Source organism: Peromyscus leucopus, chromosome 6 (genome assembly GCF_004664715.2).
Source record: "Peromyscus leucopus breed LL Stock chromosome 6, UCI_PerLeu_2.1, whole genome shotgun sequence".
NCBI classification, from domain to species: domain Eukaryota; kingdom Metazoa; phylum Chordata; class Mammalia; order Rodentia; family Cricetidae; genus Peromyscus; species Peromyscus leucopus.
This window is the reverse complement of record NC_051068.1, coordinates 103940291-103957945: the sequence shown is the minus strand read 5'-3', so window position 1 is coordinate 103957945 and position 17655 is coordinate 103940291. Positions and strand designations below refer to the sequence as shown.

Here is a 17655-nt window from a genome sequence, read left to right as displayed (position 1 = left end):
GCAGAACGCCCGGGTTCCCGCCTCCCATCCTTGTCTGCTGGGGTGTAGTGAGCAGTGGCTGAATGGAAGATCCGTCCAGGGTCATGCCGGAGTGTTTCCTGCAGCCAGCCACCAGGGGGCACAGACCTTTGTGTGCTTGAGAGAAGATGCTGAGGCAAATCTTTAAAGGTCTGCCGGGAGTCTGGAGTGCACCAGACCTAATGGCTGAACTGTGGCAATGTGCCTTAGTGCAGTCTTCCACACCCGCCATTTTCAGTTGACCTGGGGTTCCTTTCAACCCTCTTGGGGGCATTCAGTGAACACTGAATCTTCACCAGGTGTCCTGGGAGGGTAGCGGAAAAGACAGCCACGTCTGGGTCACGGAGGAGTTTCCAGGCTTGTGGTGGCCTCTGGCGTCAATAAGACTGTGCCTAGGTGACACTCCAGGGTCACCATCTAGGGCCTCCTGTTAGGTTTGACTCTCAGCTTTGGGCAGTTATGACAGCTGACCAGTTAAGTGACTCTTTGTGCTGGGCCACAGGTCTCCCTTCTTCGTTAGCCCTGAAAGGTGGAGTAAGGTTATATGCAAAAGTGGTTCTCACCGGCGAGCTAGGGCTGAAGGAAAACACTTGCACATCGGCCTGCCGGGCCGGAAACGCTCGTCTGCTGTCTGTCCACTGTCCAGCATTCCGCTGTTCATGCGCCTTTAGCACTACAGAAACATATGACTGAGAGGACACTTCTGGGCCTGGGGTTGACTCTCAGCACGGAGCCTGGCAAGGTTCACACCCTGCTGGTCCTCCTTCAGCTGTCTGGCCTTGCCGCAAGGTTGCTCCCAGGCGGTTTGAAAGGCCCGGCTGCCCCCTGGTGCCGGTGCAGGGGAGTGCGGGGTGGGGGAGGTCACTGCCTCCTTCTCCTCCTGACCTTGGGATGGCCTAAGGTTTACAGCCTGTGATTTAAGGGTCTCAAGGTGGAAAGTTTCAGAGACCTTCCCAGTGCTACCCTGGGTTTTAAATAGCTTGCCGTGGAGGTTGAGAAGGGTACATCTGCCTTGAAAGCAGGCTCTCCTGACCCGAGACCTCAGAGATCTTCATCCCTTACTGGCCCACCCACTTCAGCCATCTACCCACGCTCACCAAAGACAGTGTCTTCTAAGTCCAAGATGACAGCCTCTGACTCACAATCCTCCTGCCTCAGCCACCCACATAGTAGGATTACATGTATGTATGACCATTCCCAGGCTGGCCTCTCCTTTCACCTCACCTTTCTTTCCCAAAATACTGATTTCTTTTTCCCCCAGCTGATTTCTTCTTGTCTGCCCCTGAATTTGGACAGACTGCGTCATTGCCTTTAGATAATCACGAACCCCTGAGAGAATCTGGTCGGTAAGGGCCACTGTCCTTGGGTACTGTAAGACTAGATCCAACTGGGCTAAAGGGCATCCTGCTGGTTTGCGAGTTATCCACAAGGTGGCGCCGCAGGAAAGCCGAGCCGTCCAGCCCGAGGGTTTGCCCTGGTGCCCTTGGCTGCCCCACTTTATTCTGGTTTTAACAAATTAAATCTGAGAGGGAAAAAGAAGGAAAGAATCGAATTTAATCTCAGGGCCGTATGCAATTTGTAAGCTGATATTTATAAGTTAAGCTTCTATACCTATTGAATAAACAGAAGTGCTATTTTTAGGATGGCCTTTGAGCACAGTACTGTGACCGTGTGTCTTGTGTGTGCACCGACCCCCACCTCCCAGGTTCTCTGTGTGGTTAAACTTCCCCTTTGAGCATCTTCGAAGCGGTGTGTTTTCACTGTCATCCTTGTCTAATCACGAGGTGAAGGGTTCCCACCAGAGGGGGACGATCCCGTGCTCTGTGTGCTCAGCACTTTCCCCAGAGGATTGTTGACGGTTTTTGTGGTCAGGTCTAAGTGTCTGGTCTGTCCTTCCATTTTTTCATGAATCTGATCACTTCCTTGTGTTAGGTGGGGTAGGTCTCCCCCACTGACTGCTTCTGCCTCTGTCTCTCACATATGTGAAAACGAATACATGTAGACAAGAGAACTTCAGTTTCTGAAAACTCAGGAAAGCCTGGTGAAGATCATGTGTATGGAGCTCGTAGCTTAATTTAAAATGCAGGGGTCTTGTTTTTTTGTTTCGGTTTTTTGAGACAGGGTTTCTCTGTGTAACAGCCCTGTCTTTCCCGGAACTCACTCTGTAGACCAGGCTGGCCTTGAACTCACAGAGATCCACCTGCCTCTGCCTCCTGAGTGCTGGGATCAAAGGCGTGCGGCACCACGACTGGACTTTTTAAAATGCAGGGATTTAAATAAAAACGTAATCACTTGCTTTCGGCCACTCCTGCAGAGTTGGGCCTTTTGACTGACTTCTCAGCGGTGTGGCCCGGCAGGTCGGCAGTGCCGAGCGGTCTGGTGCACTGGGGTCATGTAGTGCCATGGTTTTGACCGTGGGCGCACGTGGGACTCATTCTGATCTGCCTTTTCTCTCCACAGACATACGATCTTTGCCAGCAACACCTCTTCCCTACAGATCACAAGCATAGCCAACGCCACCACCAGACAAGACCGATTTGCTGGCCTCCATTTTTTCAACCCGGTCCCCATGATGAAGCTTGTGGAGGTCAGTGGGCGCCTGGTCCTCTGTGTTTTGCCCTCTAGCTTTGGCAAGCCTGCTTTGAGTCGCATCTGCCCTCCCGCGGGGCATTAGGCCGTATGAAACTTAACAGGAACCTGGAAGGTCCCTCTTTATATTTCTTCTGTCGGAATTTGTCCTCGTTAGGACCAAAGAAAGAAAAAGCACCCACTATCCTGGGAGGCTCCTCTGCTTGGTGGATGCTCCTGGGTTTGACTCGCTCGTGTTGACAGATGGCGGTGCTGACAGGGCACCAGACAGGGAGGGACACTAAGGTCCCTGACACGGTGAGAGAGGCGAGACCCATGCACCTTCGTACTGTCTTGCTGAGGTCAGCTTGCTCCATGCTGGAGATGCAGTTCTTGTCCGACATGATGTCATTGCTGGCATGTCACCCCTGGCGTGAATTCTGGTCCCGTGCAACCGTCCTTTAGGTGAGGCACGTCTCCACGCCGTGCTCTCCAGAGCTGTGGAAAGCAGCTTCCCGCAGCAGCCTTGCGCCTGCTGACCTCCAAGGCCAGAGCAGAGGGGAAGGGCCAGGCAGGGCTGGCCAGCGTTCCTGTTTGGAATGCTTCTGCTCACTTGCTGGGAAACTCGACTCAGGGAGATGGAGTCACGATGGACAATTTGCACTTGAAATGTGGCAGCTTGCCCTTTATAGGGGTTAATTACAGGGTCTCCGGGGAGCGGCTGCCATTAAAGCAGCCTTTGGTCTGGGGTTGTGGAGTTATTGCCGTGCGAAGTGTGGGGGACGCTGCAATGTGGAGCCAGGCGAACCTCCAGACACTGGCGGGGGCCTCTCTGGGAGTTGTTCCCAGCTGCCTTCTCTCCCAGTCTTTTGCCTTCCGTCTCCCTCACTGCCAATCCCCGACATAAGCATGTTTTATCTGTTCTGACTTCTTCACATCCACTTTTTTTTTTTTTTAAGTGGTGGGTCCAGTCTTTCTGCAGCGGGAACTTTCCTGTCCCGTTGATATTGTTCGTCTGTTCTTCTAGGCTCGTATTAAAGAAATAAGGGCTGGAGAGATGGCTCAGTGGTTATGAGTTCTGGCTGCTCTTCCACAGGACCTGGGTTCGATTCCCAGCACCCACATGGCAGCTCACAGCTGTCTGTAGTCCCAGTCCCACGGGCTCCAACACTGTCTCTGACCGATGTGGGCACCAGGCATCGTCCCGGGGTGCACAGGCCTCTCTGCAGGCAAAACACCTATACGCATAAAAATAGATGAAACTTTTGGAAAAGGAAGCGAGCAGTGAAGGGAGGCGTGGGAAACCACGGGAAGAGGAAGATGCAGTCTGCCCTTCTGTGGAAAGCAGCGAAGGAGGCGGGGGGTGGGGGGGGGTGTTCATTTCACACCCAGTGAGTCATTCATTGACTGCAGTTCCTGCTTCCGTGTGTTTGCGGTCTGCAGATGGCACCCGGTCTGTCTTTACTGTCAAGAGCAAGAATCTTTCCCACTGCGTCTTCTTGAGAGCTGTAGTGTTTGGTTAACAGAGGATGCCTAGCAGCTGCGATCATTTTCTAGGAAGAATCCTGTGAAAGGTCCAGTCTGTTGCGTATTTATTAGCTTTTTATTTTTTATTAGTTCTCTGAGAATTTCATATGATGCATTTTGATCATAGTCACCTCCGCCCAACCCGCTACAACTCCTTCCAGGCCCAGCTCCCCTTCCCTATCCTCCCAATTTTGTGTCTTCTTTTTGTTGTTGTTGATGTTGTTATTTTGTTGGGGTTTTTTTTTGTAAATGAAACCCATCAAGCACATATACTCTTGGGTGTATGGCTTCCCCCTGGAACATAATTGACTCACCAGGGGTCACGCCCTAAAAGAAAACCTGCTACCTCAGCGCCCAGCAGCTCTCAGTTGCCTCTCCTTCCTCAGCTGGGGGTGGGACTTCCTGCCCAATCCCAACCCCTACCCACCAGGCTAGGATTTTTGTGTGCTGTTGGTGAGCACACAAAACGGGCCAGCAGTGAGCCAAGGAGTCCTTCCCTTCCCTTGGGGCGGGACTTGTGTTGGGGCTCTATGTTATCTGTCACTTGTTGCCCTTTGTTGAAGGACCGATCCCGCATCCCTCCTAGTTACAAAACTCCCAGACTCAGCCGCAGACTCCTTAAAGCCGACAACTTAGCTTGAAGGTCCAGGGCTGGCAGCCTTTGTGCTGCCTGTTTGTGGTCTGATACAGGCGTCTTCCGCTCCCTCAGTATAGTTTGAAGATCACTGTTCACAGGAGTTTCTGGTCCTTTCTGTCTTCTCCATCTTAGTGCTTGTTTCTGTTTGCTGCAGCGTGGGTCTCCTCTGCCTCCTGCGGTGTTACACCCGCTGCCCGCTGCAGCATGGGTCTCCTCTGACTCCTGCAGCATGGGTCTCCTCTGCCTCCTGCAGCGTGGGTCTCCTCTGCCTCCTGCAGTGTGGGTCTCCTCTGCCTCCAGCAGTGTTATACCTGCCACCGCTGCAGCGTGGGTCTCCTCTGACTCTTGCAGTGTTACACCCTCTGCCCGCTGCATCGTGGGTCTCCTCTGCCTCCTGCAGCGTGGGTGGTTCCCCATGCCTCCTGCGGTGTTACACCCTCGCCGCTGCAGCATGGGTTCCCCCATGCCTCCTGCAGCGTGGGTCTCCTATGCTTTTCATGTAGCTCCTTTCATCCCCGCACAGACCTAGCTCATTTAGCCAGATCGGTTTCTTACGTGGGACACTTGTATCCTGATCCTCATTTCACAGAAGGGATGGAGACACCTGCGAGGGAGGGTCTCCTGTAGACGCTAAGCCTCCTCATTATGACTCTAGTTGAAGTTCTTAACTGCCATTTAAAATATTTGTATACATATGTGGTGTATGTAATTCACCCTGGGCTCTCCATTCACCCACATCTAATTCCCCACAAGTGACGACGAAAGCTATAATTTGAGGCGTTACGCTTGGTGCCACCTCTTCTGGATTCCAGTGGGGTAGCAGCTGTGCCCTGGGTGCACTGAAGGGAAGGTCAGGAGGCCTGTCAGCACCAGTGGCAGCCCCCCTCCCCCCGTTGGGGTCCTACTGGTTAAAATGAAAGCACTCCTCTCCGATGAACCGCCCTGAAGGGCAAGGGCCTGTGAGCCGGGCATCTGTGTGGGAGCGGGTCGCACAGCGAGACGGTCACTCATCTAGGAATCCAGATGGCTGTGAGTTGGGTACATCACACGCCATCTGCAGCATAGGTGGGTCCCATGCAGAGAACCTTAAGGACAGCCACCCCCTCCCCACCTCCCCAAGTGCCACCCCCACCCCCCACCCTCACTCTGCACCATTTTCTACCCTGTAGCTCTTAACAATGACAGGAAGCAGAGCTGGTTCCTGGGTCTTTCTTCTACTAGACACCATGCTTGGCGCTTTACCCTACCTCTACTCTGTCTTTCTTATCTCAGCAACTTGATGTGGACAGAGTGGTTTTAATGTCACTTCAGTTTCAAGAAACAGTGTCCTGCCAATAAGTTCAGTAAAGTGGTACAGCTGGGATTTGACCCTAAGACACCTGGATTACAAGTTCTAAAAGACTCCTTCACCCTCTCCCAGCAACATATACTTGAATTTTAAACCCTGGGTTTGTGCATTCTGCAAACTCCAGTGTATAGTTGGACGTTTCTCTGTCTCGACCAGTGCCTCCAAAATAAATGTACAGAGACTTGATTTTAATAGAAATGCTCAGGCAATAGCTTAGGCTTGTTACTAACTAATGCCTACATTTTAAATTAGCCTGTATTCCTTATTTATGCTCTGCCACATGGGTACCTTTATTAGCATAGCATGTTCATCTCCTGCTCCCTCTGCATCTGCTGGTGACTCTCAGATTCTTCTCTTCTCACCCCATTTCTCAGTTTGGCTTCCTTGCCTAAATGTATCCTGTTCAGCTATTGGCCAGTCTGCTTGTTTATTAAACCAGTCACAGCGACATGTATTCACACAGTGTAGAAGAATATTCCACAGCAAAGTGTCTTGCACGGACATTTGGGCCAACATTTTGCTTCTGGCTTGAGATGCCGACTGTGCCAAAACTAAAGATGTTTTCGTCCCCTGTGTAGATAGAGCCTTTGGTTCAGTTTCCTTGAACTATTCAGCTGCTTCTCTGTCCTCTCTGGTCATAATTCCCTGCTTTGCATTTCCAGGTCATTAAAACACCAATGACTAGCCAGAAGACGTTTGAATCTCTGGTCGACTTTTGTAAAACCTTAGGAAAGCATCCCGTTTCTTGCAAGGTAAAGTGAGCATAATGTTTTTGTCTGTTTTCTGTTACTGTAGTAAAATCCCTGAGGCAGGTAACTGTGAAGAAGGAGGAGAGCTTTGAGGGCATGATGCCAGTATCAGTTGAGCTCTTGGAAAGACCTCAGGGCTAAGTAGCGTCACAGTGGCCAGAGATCACTGAAGAGGAAGGAATACATCTTTGTATAGCCAGTCAGAGAGATGCTGGGGTCAGGTCACTGGGAAGAACTCCATCCGGGAAAGGGGTGGTCCCTTCTGAGACCCAAGTCTTCAGACATCCAAGCATCTGTCTCTGGGCTGCATCTCTTAGATGTTTTACTCCCTCTTTCCAGGGACCAGACAGACTCCCAACATGTGAACCCCTGGGGACAGACTGCGGGTAGCCTGGGAGGGAGGTGATTTTATGTGGTCATGCTACTAGGAGAACACTTCTGATAGTGTGAGCCATGGGCACTGTCGACAGCAGGCCTCGCCATGTCCTGGAAGGCGAGTTTGTGTGCTAAGACACCTGGCCGCTAAGCCAACCGCATGCCACCTATGTGTAGTCTGAGAGAGGGAGCCCAGGTTTCAGGTACAAAACCGCACGGTGTCATTAGTGCTAGAACTGTTGGGCAACCCCGCCCTGTGGAGACAGCCCAGGCCTTGCTGTCGGTGTGCTGAAGTGGAAGGGCATTTGGACCCTATTGCCGTGATGGTCGGTTTGTGCAGCGTGCAGACGGGTTAGCTCTGAGACCCACTGAGCCGACCCAGGCTCCAGGAACCCGGGGACTGCTACTTTCGGAGGAGTGTGTAAGAAGGGAGTGATCTCTGAGAGGGAAGTGCAGGGTAGAAGAGGGGATGTCGCCGGATGAGATAGAGTAAGGAACTTCGCAGCGCGTTTTGGAAACGTGAATGGCAGGAGTGTGGGCAGCGGCATCCAGGGTAAGGAGTGGTCTGTACTAAACAGAAAGTCAAGTTTCATGAAGTCACTTACCGTCTTCTCTTTCCTGCCACAGGACACTCCTGGATTCATCGTGAACCGTCTCTTGGTGCCGTACCTCATAGAGGCCATCAGGCTACACGAGAGAGGTACTTGTCCCAGGCCCATCTAAGGCCCTCAGGTCTCGGTCTGTGTGCAGAAGGCTTGGGCTGTGCGGAGCCTGGGAAGGGAGTTTCTGCTTTCGCGTTCTGCTGGACTGAGCTCAGCTTTGCCCTGGCCCTAGTACCTTAGTCACTGGGTTCCCTGGGTCCCAGACCTCCCTGCGAGCCTCTGTGATGGTCCAGGCTGCAGCAGCAGCATTGATGCTACAGATCTAGACCCTGGCTCTCCACTTTTAGTTAAAAGTTTACTCTTGCCGTGGTGCGCACCTTTATCCAGCTCGGAGCAGAGCAGCGATCTCGTGAGTTCGAGCCAGCCTGGCTACAAGTAGCTCCAGGAAAGGCGCAAAGCTACGCAGAGAAACCCTGTCTCGAAAAAAAAGAAAAAAAAAGTTTACTCTTGTGGGGAGATGGAGAGGTGACTCAGCTGTTCAGACTGTGTACTGCTCTTCCAAAGGGCCCAAGCTCGATTCCCAGCATTGGTGTTGGGCAGCTCACAACCACCCAGAACTCCAGCTCCAAGGGATCCGAAATCCTGTTCTGAGCCTGTGTGCACATGCAAGCGTGATGCATGTCACACACACTTATACACACACACATATATGTATGCATGTATGCACATACACACAGCACATGCATGCATGATGCATGTAACACACTTGAGCATACAAACATGCATACACACATGCATGCATGCACACTTGCACACATGCATGCATGATGCATGTTCTGCACACAAAGACACACACACGCACTAAATACTATAAATAATAAGAGTTTATTGCTTTCAAAAAGATAGTAATGGAGAAATAACCAGACTAGGAGTTGTTTAAAGTTGTTTAACGTAGAAAACCCGTGGCTGTGACAGAAGATGGGAAATGAGTGACATGCGTATGGTAGGGACGTTGTCCTTATTGAAAAAATCACAGAGCACTGCTTTACACCTCCTGAATGACCTGGAATGTTCCCTTCTCTTTAAAAATGTATTTATTTGTGTGTGTGTGTGTGTGTGTGTGTGTGTGTGTGCATGTGTGTGTGCGGTGCGTGCACACCTACGTATCATGTCATGGCGTGTGCGTGGGGGCTAGAAGACAACTTTGTGGGTCAGTTCTCTCCTATCTTTATGCAGATTCTGGGGATCAAACACAGGTCTCCAGGCTTACGTGCCAAGCACTTTTGTGTGTGATGTTTTTCGAGACAGGTTTCTCTGTGTAACAGCCCTGGCTGTCCTAGAACTCACTCTGTAGACCAGGCTGGCCTCGAACTCAAAGAGATCCGCCTGCCCCTGCCTCCCGAGTGCTGGGATTAAAGGTGTGCGCCACCACTGCCTGCCACCGGCTGAGCATCTCCTGGGCCTAAAATGTCCCTCTTCTGTTGACAAGGAATGACTTGGCCTGCTGTGGAAACATAAGCCCAGGACGTGGTCTGTGGCTAGGATGATGCAGCCCCTTAGCCCCCCAGCCCCCGCCTGACTTCTTCCCCATTTCTGAGAAGGAAAGTGTGTGATGTCTACTCTCCAGACCAACAAGTTGTAGGGACTGGTAAAACGCAAGTGCGATCGTTTATTTGAGTGACTTCATTTACAAACACTCTCAAGAATGCCATTTCCCAAACAGAGCGTTTACACCAGCTCTTTCCAGCAGATGAAAGCACATTTGCCTCCTCACAATTGGCTTTAAATATTAAAGTTGCCTCCGTGCTTTATGGAAGCAGTTGCCTACTTTTACTCCAAGATCAAACCAACACTTCTGTGTTTATCTTCAACAAATGTGCGTAATTACACCTCAAAGAGAGTATGTGGCATTTTGGTCTCCCTTGAAAGACATTCGAGGGTTTTCTTCCTCTAATAAATGTAATGTTTCCAAAGGTAGCACCTTTTCATGGTGTTTTTTTCCCTCTGAAACACACTCTGATACCACTCCCATATGCCAAGTGTCTGATGCTAAGTTGAAAACTATTTTCTTCCCCTTGTTGCCCCTGGCCATGACTAGGCACCTCTGCATGGCACCCGGAAAGGCAGGACCTGGCTCCGGGGCATGCCTTCGGTTGGCTTTTGGTGTTTCTCTGGGTGGACTGCCATTGCTGGCCCCGTGGCTTCTCCTCTGTAGCTGGATCCTGTGACGGAACATCTGTCTGTCCTGAAGTTGCTAAGCGTCACGTGGGTGCAGGTTTGCAGCATTTCACACTGTGGTCCGGACTCCAGGCCCCTTATAATGTCCCTTTGGCCGCTCACCTGGCCGACACCTATGAGTGCTTAGACCTCGGACTTCATCCACAGCTCTGCGTGTCCACTGACGCCTCTAGATCCTCCCACCCATACTTGCCCTTTGTCACCTTGGATGCCTCCCTGTCACCACTGTCCCTTTCTCTCCCGGCCCTGTCTCCTCCTGCCTGGGCACTGCAGTGACGCTCAGCCAGGCAGCTACCCTGGTCACTCCTTGTCTTTCTTAGGCCTGTCTCCTCCACCGTGCTTGCTGAGAAAGCCTTCTCTCGCCAAGGAAGTGGAGGAGACGCTGGTCCCTGTTTCTGTCCGTACTCCCTGCTGGGGCCTGGCCTCTCTCTGCCTGTGCTCTGGCTTTGTTTCCCAGCTCCTTTGGGTAGAATTTTTATGCCCCATGCTGTTGACGTACCACGTGTGTGTGTGTGTGTGTGTGTGTGTGTGTGTGTGTGTGTGTGTGTGTGTCCCTGCAGGTTGGTAAATGCTGTTTTGATGGGAGAGCTTGTGGAGGGATGTTTGGGAGAGGGTCCCCCCCCCCAAGGCTTCAGGGAGCTGAGCAGCTGCCAATATGCCAGGAGTGCCCACCACGATTTTCACACCCTGGGTAGAAAGACCCTCATGGAGGCTCATTGTATTTCTGACCCCTGACCTCTGACCTCTGACAGCCTTGTGTGGTAGGCGTTCACCATGTCTTTCACAGCCTCATTCCTTCAGACTAGTGGAGGCCGGGTGGTTGCCATGTCCCAACTCCGAGGGTCACAGCATTGTAGACCTGGGAACCCACAGTCCCCGTCATGTGCTCACTCAGCTGCAGCAGGGTGGCAAGGGCACATGCTCGGCTTCTCTGAGGAGGGTCGTGCTGTAATAGCCTGGGGATGTCATGAACTTACCCTCTGGTCACTGTAGGGCATCCTCATCAGTCATTAAAAAGTCTCTCCCTCACCATGGCTCAAGTACAGCGGCTCTCTGGTAACCTGTATACAAGCCCTGACGGCAAAGTCTTCCGCCACCCTCAGACTCTGCCATCATCTCCTCAGACCGCACTCCATCTTTCTCACACAGCCCTACCTGGTGTCCAGAGGTCCAAACTGGGTGTAATGTGTCCTCTTCCTCTGCCTCAGCTCTCCCTTCCCTGTGGCATGATGCATATGACTCCTCCAGCTGTCCTCTCTCCTGGGGCATGGACAGAGTCCTCATCTTCGTGTCCCTAACAGCTCCCTCCAGACAGGGAGTGAGGATCCAGCCAGCAGTCAAGGAAGGAGTGTGCGTCCCTCTGTCTGCCTCTCCTTGCTGGTTCTTGGAGGGAGAGCTTCAGCTGGTAATGTTGAGACTGGCCGGCAGGTGGTGCCAGAGAGCCAGAGAACGACTCAGCAGTGGCAGCAGGTCCCAGTCTCCAGCCCCAGACCTCCAGCCACCCAGGTTTGGGGTTCTCTGAGGAAGCGTCTCCTCATTATCCTGAGTAGAGTGAAGGGCCCCATCTTCACGGGACCCAGAAGGAGTGAAGCAGAGCTTTGTGTGTCTGTGTGTGTGTGTGTCTGTGTGTGTGTCTCTCTGCGTGTGTCTGTATCTGTGTGTAGGGAGCATCAGGTTCTCATTCAAGTACTGGACACTACAAGAGTTTAGGAATTATTGATCTAAAGTACGCCATGCGTGACTCCCTCTTGGCCAATATATTGTACATGTTGCTTTTCTGTCTTTTTCTCTTTGCGTATTTACTCTAGTTTACTTAAGACAGATTTTTTTTTTAAAGTTGTGCTAATTTTGTAGATGTGTACTGATGTTTTATTAAACAGTGCTTTGTGATTTTCAGTAATTTTAGAACACAGTAATATTTCTCACGTGAGGGTCTGAATCGGGAATTGTAGCCTTGTCTTTAGGGTCCATAGTCTTTGACTTGAATTTGATTAAATGGCTTTAGGTTGAGTTAGACACCAATAGACGTCTGTCCCCAGTGCGTGTGCATTCTTCTGAAGGGATGGTGCCTATGTACATGAGCATTGATAAGGCTCTGACGGACAGCCGTGCAGGCATGCAGGGGTGGAGGTGCCCTGGCCCCCAGTCCTGGCCGCTGCTGTTTCATGCACTGCAGGGGGAGGCACTGATTGGTGTTGTCTGAACAGAGGCCTGGAGGAAGGAGGAGGAGGCTGAGGCCTGAAGGTATAGGAAGGCTTATTGGCCCAGGCCCAGGGCCCAGCATGCAGGAAGGAGTCCTGAGGCAGGAGCTTGTGGGGGTGTTGCTTCTGGCATCTGGAGGCAGCTGTAGCGTCATGGAAGCGTCCACATTCCATGTCCTCAGTATCCACATCCCAAACAGTGCATGTGTGCGCTGTGGAGTCGGATCCCTGCTGCATGTGCCGTCCCGTGTCCTCTGTGCATGCGCTGTAGCGTCTGTCTACGGTGCCGTTCCAGCTCTCCTTTGAGAAGCTCTGCATCCTTCAGTACCTGGGCCTCGGGGGTGGCGGGGTGGCTGTGGAGCTGGTTCCGATGCTGTGATGTGGAATTGGCTCCTTCTCCTCCTCCGTTACGGCACCGTGCTCTGCCGCTGTCTCACTGAGAGTGTCCGGTGCCTGGTCTGTAATGGATGCAGATACGGAGCACAGCAGGGCTGAGGATGAGCTCACTGGATTGCTTGGCATGCTTGAGACCCTGGGTTTGATTCCCCACCCTGCCATGGGATCCATGGGAGAATGGACTGTGTGAGACCACCTGATGAGACTCATGTGTAGGACTATTTTTGCTTTTTTACTACATAAAATTCAAAGCGTGATTTCTCAGAGGCCTCTAATTCTATTTGTTGGTTTTTTTTTTTGTTTTTTTTTTAAAGTGTTCGAGTGTTTTGCCCGCGTGTAAGCCTGTACACCATGTGTGTGCCTATTGCCTGCAGAGGTCAGACGAAGGTGTCAGATCCCCTGGGACTGGAGTTACAGATGCTTTTGAACTGTCGTGCGGGTTCTGGGAATTGAACCTGGGTCCTGGGCAAGAGCAAGGAATTCTCTTAACCACTGAGCCAACTCTTCATCAGCCCCTCTAATCCTGATTAGGATTATACTAGTACTTAATATCACTCAAAGAAAATAATCGAGTGTGTGTGTGTGTGTTTGTGTGTGTGTGTGTATGTTTCTATATATCTCTGTGTGTGTTTATAGGGTCCCACTATGTGGTCCAGGCTGGCCTGGAACTCACTATTCTCTTTCCTCAACTTCCCAACTGCTGGGATTACAGGCATGTGCCACAGTGCCTGGTATTATAATCACCTTAGTTTGCACTGACACCCTCTGGCATTATTTTTGTGCTTTATTATTATTATTATTATTATTATTATTATTATTATTTTTGAAAAATGTGGTGTTATGATTTGGAAGTATTTACTGTTGAGGAAGAGGGTCCCAGTAGAGGCATCTGACATTTTTAGGTATGGAATACACTTTTTAGCACTTCATTCAGTGTGGGAGCCCGTTTTCAGGTTCCTCGTGGCTTTACCCAGCAGGTCCACATAGAGAAGGATGATTGGACCATGGGCCAGAGTGCAGGTGTCTGAGATGGTCTGCACTTGGCTGTGCTGGTTGGGGGGGAGGTCTTTTGCTCCACCCCTTGGCGCCTCTATAAAAACCCTGGGGCAGAGACAGTCGGGGCCTGTTGGAAAAGGTTCCAGGCCCTCTCGAGGCTATCCTTTATTTTCTATCTGTTTATCTCCACACTCTAAATCGTTCTAATATTTCCTGCTGCTCTCACTCAAGAAAACTCTGGGGAGCTGTGGGGTTGGTGGGTAAATGTCCCACAATTCAGCTCTGCTATTATTGGCCACTACTTTATGCTTTGAAACAAACTTCTAGATAGATAGCCATGTAATGCAGGTGGTTCCCAGTTCTGATTTTGAAGGCAGGATGCACGGTTGTTCTCTGCAGAGGTATCTTCTGGCCCATCGGCAGGACAGGATAGGGAGAATTCTAAAGGAAAAGCCCAGAACCCTCATCCTCTGCTACCCAGCACAGCACAGTGGTTCCACCTTACCTGAAGCTATTAAATCAACCCATATCCGAGGACAGGCCACTGAACTCTAGACACAGACCAGTTCCAGATTCAGAGGCCCACTGGGGAGCTGTTATGTCTCTTAGAATAACAGGAAGGAACGTGGCATTGTAGATAAGCGCCCAAACACTTCTACTAACTTAACATGATTTTGAAAACTGCTCTCAGCCACACAGAACAAGTAGAATGCCATGGTTCTAGCTGTCTGGGCTCTCTTGAAGCAGTTACCTTGACTGTGTGAACACAGGCCCAGCAGAATGCTTATTTGTAAAATAAAGTTTAAAAAAAATACACATGCAGCACACAAATAGAAAGCTAAGCATGTGTGCATGTGTGAGTTTGTACGTGTGTGTGTGTATATATTTGTATGTATGTGCGTGCATGCATTTGTGTATGTGCAAAGCACGTTTATAAAAGAAAACTCTAGTATCAAAGGACATTTTTGTGAATGACCCTGGACCTGAGAAATCCCACGCTCTTCGGGAGCCAGTGTTCCCAGGGAGGGGCTGCTCACTCTGTGACCTGGGCAGCAGGGTCTAGGGGTCTCCTCATCGGCTGCCGTTGGTTTGAAAAGCTTGTGGCCTGTGTGGCAGGTGATCGGAGACAGAAATCTTACCCACCCCGGGAGCCTGAACTTCTAGCCGTTTTCTGAATGTGCGTGCCGGTTGTTGATACATTTCTAGCGGTGCTAGAACTGACCCAGGGGTGGAAGAGCTGCGGATGGTGGTGGTGACTCAGGGTTGCCCTTTGCTCTGCAGGGGACGCGTCCAAGGAGGACATTGATACCGCCATGAAGTTGGGAGCTGGGTACCCCATGGGTCCTTTTGAACTTCTTGACTACGTTGGGCTGGATACTACGAAGTTCATCTTGGATGGTAGGAATTAAAACCTTTTCTTCCTTTTTAAAAACTGGCTTGAACTGGTCTCTTAGGACCCTAAATTATAATGTCAATTAAGAAAAAATGACAAGGAGTTTTAAGACGTTCAACATCCTGCCTTACCTGGTTTGTTCGGTGTTGCTATCACCAAGTGCCCGAGGTAGGAGACTTTTATTGTTATTTTTTGGTTTTGTTTTTTGAGACAGGGTTTCTCTGTGTAGCTTTGCGCCTGTCCTGGAACTCACTCTGTAGCCCAGGCTGGCCTCGAACTCACGGAGATCCACCTGCCTCTGCCTCCCGAGTGCTGGGATTAAAGGCATGCGCCACCACCGCCCGGCTTGTAGGAGACTTTTAAAGGAAAAAAAAAAGCCGTGTGGCTCTTGTTCCTGACCGCTCGAGATGCTCCAGGTGACAAGGTAGTCCTGGATGTGTCACAACATGGCGGAGCTAAGGAGGGAAACAGCTGTGTGCAGAAAGGTCTACGGTGAGGGTATGGGATGGCCCTGGTTTGTAATTGTCCACTCAAGAAGTAATCTATCCCTAGATTTGACCCACTCCTGAGAAAAGTCCACTTGTGTGGGTGGAGTCCCGGGTACCTCCTCAGGCCCCACCTCTAGGAGGTTCCGCCATTTTCCACACTGCCACCCTGGGAGTCCTCAGCCTTTGGGGGAACAAAGCGACTTCACCCAGAGCGGCATGCTAGAGATCTACACAGACGGCCTGTCGTCGCTTAGCAGGGCAACTGTTTTTAATCTTTCATTTGGATCTAATTATCGATCACGGGCGTTTCTCGTATAACTCAGGTCCTATGCGCCCTTCAGTTTCCCCCCAACAGGGGTGTCTCACATAACCACAGTGCAGAGTGGAAGTCAGGACGTTGACAGTGGTACACCGTGCCAGGCTGTCACGAGCTGATTTGTGTTACCTCCATTGAGATCAAGCTATTCGACAATTTTTAAAGGGTAGCGGTTTTTGAAGGCAGCATAAAAATTATTATTGAACTGGATGAACTTCTGAAGTCGAATGTAGCATACTACTTACTCCAGCATTTCACCAAAACCTTTTAAATACTGGGGAGGAGAAGGGTCTTAGTTGACATATGAAATCTGAAATTGTATGAGACCGCAGAAAACCATTGGGAGCAATCCAGGGTTTGATATGGATCTGGAAAGCCAACGGTCCCACCTGGGAATCTAGCCGGTTAGTGGGAGATTCGATGTGTGCTGTTGGGCATTTGCCTTGGTTTGCAGGAAGTCCTGGGTACCCAGGCGCCCTGCCTGGAGCTAGGCTTCTAGCAGCTCAGGCAAGTAGTGGCATGCCCACTTTAGGGTCAGTGTTGGCCGCACCAGCGAAGCTGGCCTTATGTCTCTGCCACGGTGGCCTGCGTGGGTCCTGTGCCCCAGGCCCGCCCTGAGAATACCCAAACCAAAGAGAGCCCTTGTCCTTCCTCTCAACAGGGTGGCATGAAATGGACCCAGCGAACCCCCTGTTTCAGCCCAGTCCTTCCATGAATAATCTGGTGGCCCAGAAGAAGCTGGGCAAGAAGACCGGAGAAGGATTTTACAAGTACAAGTGATGCTTCAGGAGTCCCTCCGCAGCACCCCGAGCCAGCCCTGGGGCAAGAATGAGCGCACTGTGGGTAACGGCTGCAAGGCTTGCCGCGGCTGCCCGCCCTTGCAGTCTCTCTGAAGTAATCGTTTGACTCGTTGCAGTAATAAGGTTCCTCCACTGAGATCGAATTCTCTGCCTTAGTCTCTCCTCTTCTGTGTGTTTTTCTGTGCCTTGGAGCAAGCATCTCTTTCCTGAACCTTGCTGTTTTTTTGTAAAAGCATTACTTAGACTCATTCACTCAGGTCTTCTGAAAATGAGTATGCCATGTTTATCGGTGTTGAACCCAGGGGGTGGGGGTGGTTAGCAGCCATTGTGCCCGCAGGTGCATCTGAGGGCCTGCCTGCCTGGGAACATCTGCAGCCCGCAGCCTCAAGCCTTAGCCTACATTCTGGGCGTCTGCCTTTGTTTACCTCTCATCAGGACAGGGCTCCTGGAGTGGTGGGCACGACCCTGGGAACTTGGTGTCTGGGAAAAAGGCCCATCTCCGTGGCCATTCAGATCTTCACCATCACTGTCCGGCTCTCTAATTTTTTTCATGAGAAATCAATGCTGCCAAGTGCCTATGAATTGACTCTCCTAAGATGCAGTCTTTTACTCTGTAAAAATGGGAATGGAAATAAACTTATATACCTTAAAATCATAAAATGCTTAAGTAATTATAAAAACGGGCTGGGATGGAAGTGACGGCGTGGGAGGGAGGGAGGCGGGGAGGGTATGTGTGTGAATCTGGCCCGTGTCTGGTCCTTCCACGTTTCCTACCAGTAAAACAGAAGTAAGGGCACCAAGAGTGGTTTTTAAGAGCATCTGTTTCTCCTTTGCCAGCAAAGTAAAATAACATAACATGAGAGTCTTTTAATCATTGGGTTGACAGTGTCTTCCATGATAGAGTGTGGGCTGGAAAGACATCAGAAGCCCTGAGGTCCGGTGGCTTCATTAGTACAGAGCTTAAGTGGTGTGTCTAAGGTCACCAGATATTTAGTAGCAGATT

At 50.9% G+C, this 17655-nt stretch overlaps 1 protein-coding gene across 1 annotated transcript in view; it reads left to right on the top strand.

Moving 5' to 3' along the window:
- Positions 1 to 17312, top strand: part of Hadh (hydroxyacyl-CoA dehydrogenase) — a 42115-nt gene extending 24803 nt beyond the window's left edge. The window contains exons 4-8 of the mRNA XM_028856909.1: positions 2479 to 2605; positions 6761 to 6850; positions 7850 to 7922; positions 14937 to 15053; positions 16514 to 17312. Coding sequence (XP_028712742.1) covers positions 2479 to 2605; positions 6761 to 6850; positions 7850 to 7922; positions 14937 to 15053; positions 16514 to 16632 — 526 coding nt within the window. The 3' untranslated portion in view covers positions 16633 to 17312. The remainder of the gene's footprint in view (positions 1 to 2478; positions 2606 to 6760; positions 6851 to 7849; positions 7923 to 14936; positions 15054 to 16513) is intronic.
- The last annotated feature ends 343 nt before the right edge of the window (positions 17313 to 17655 follow it).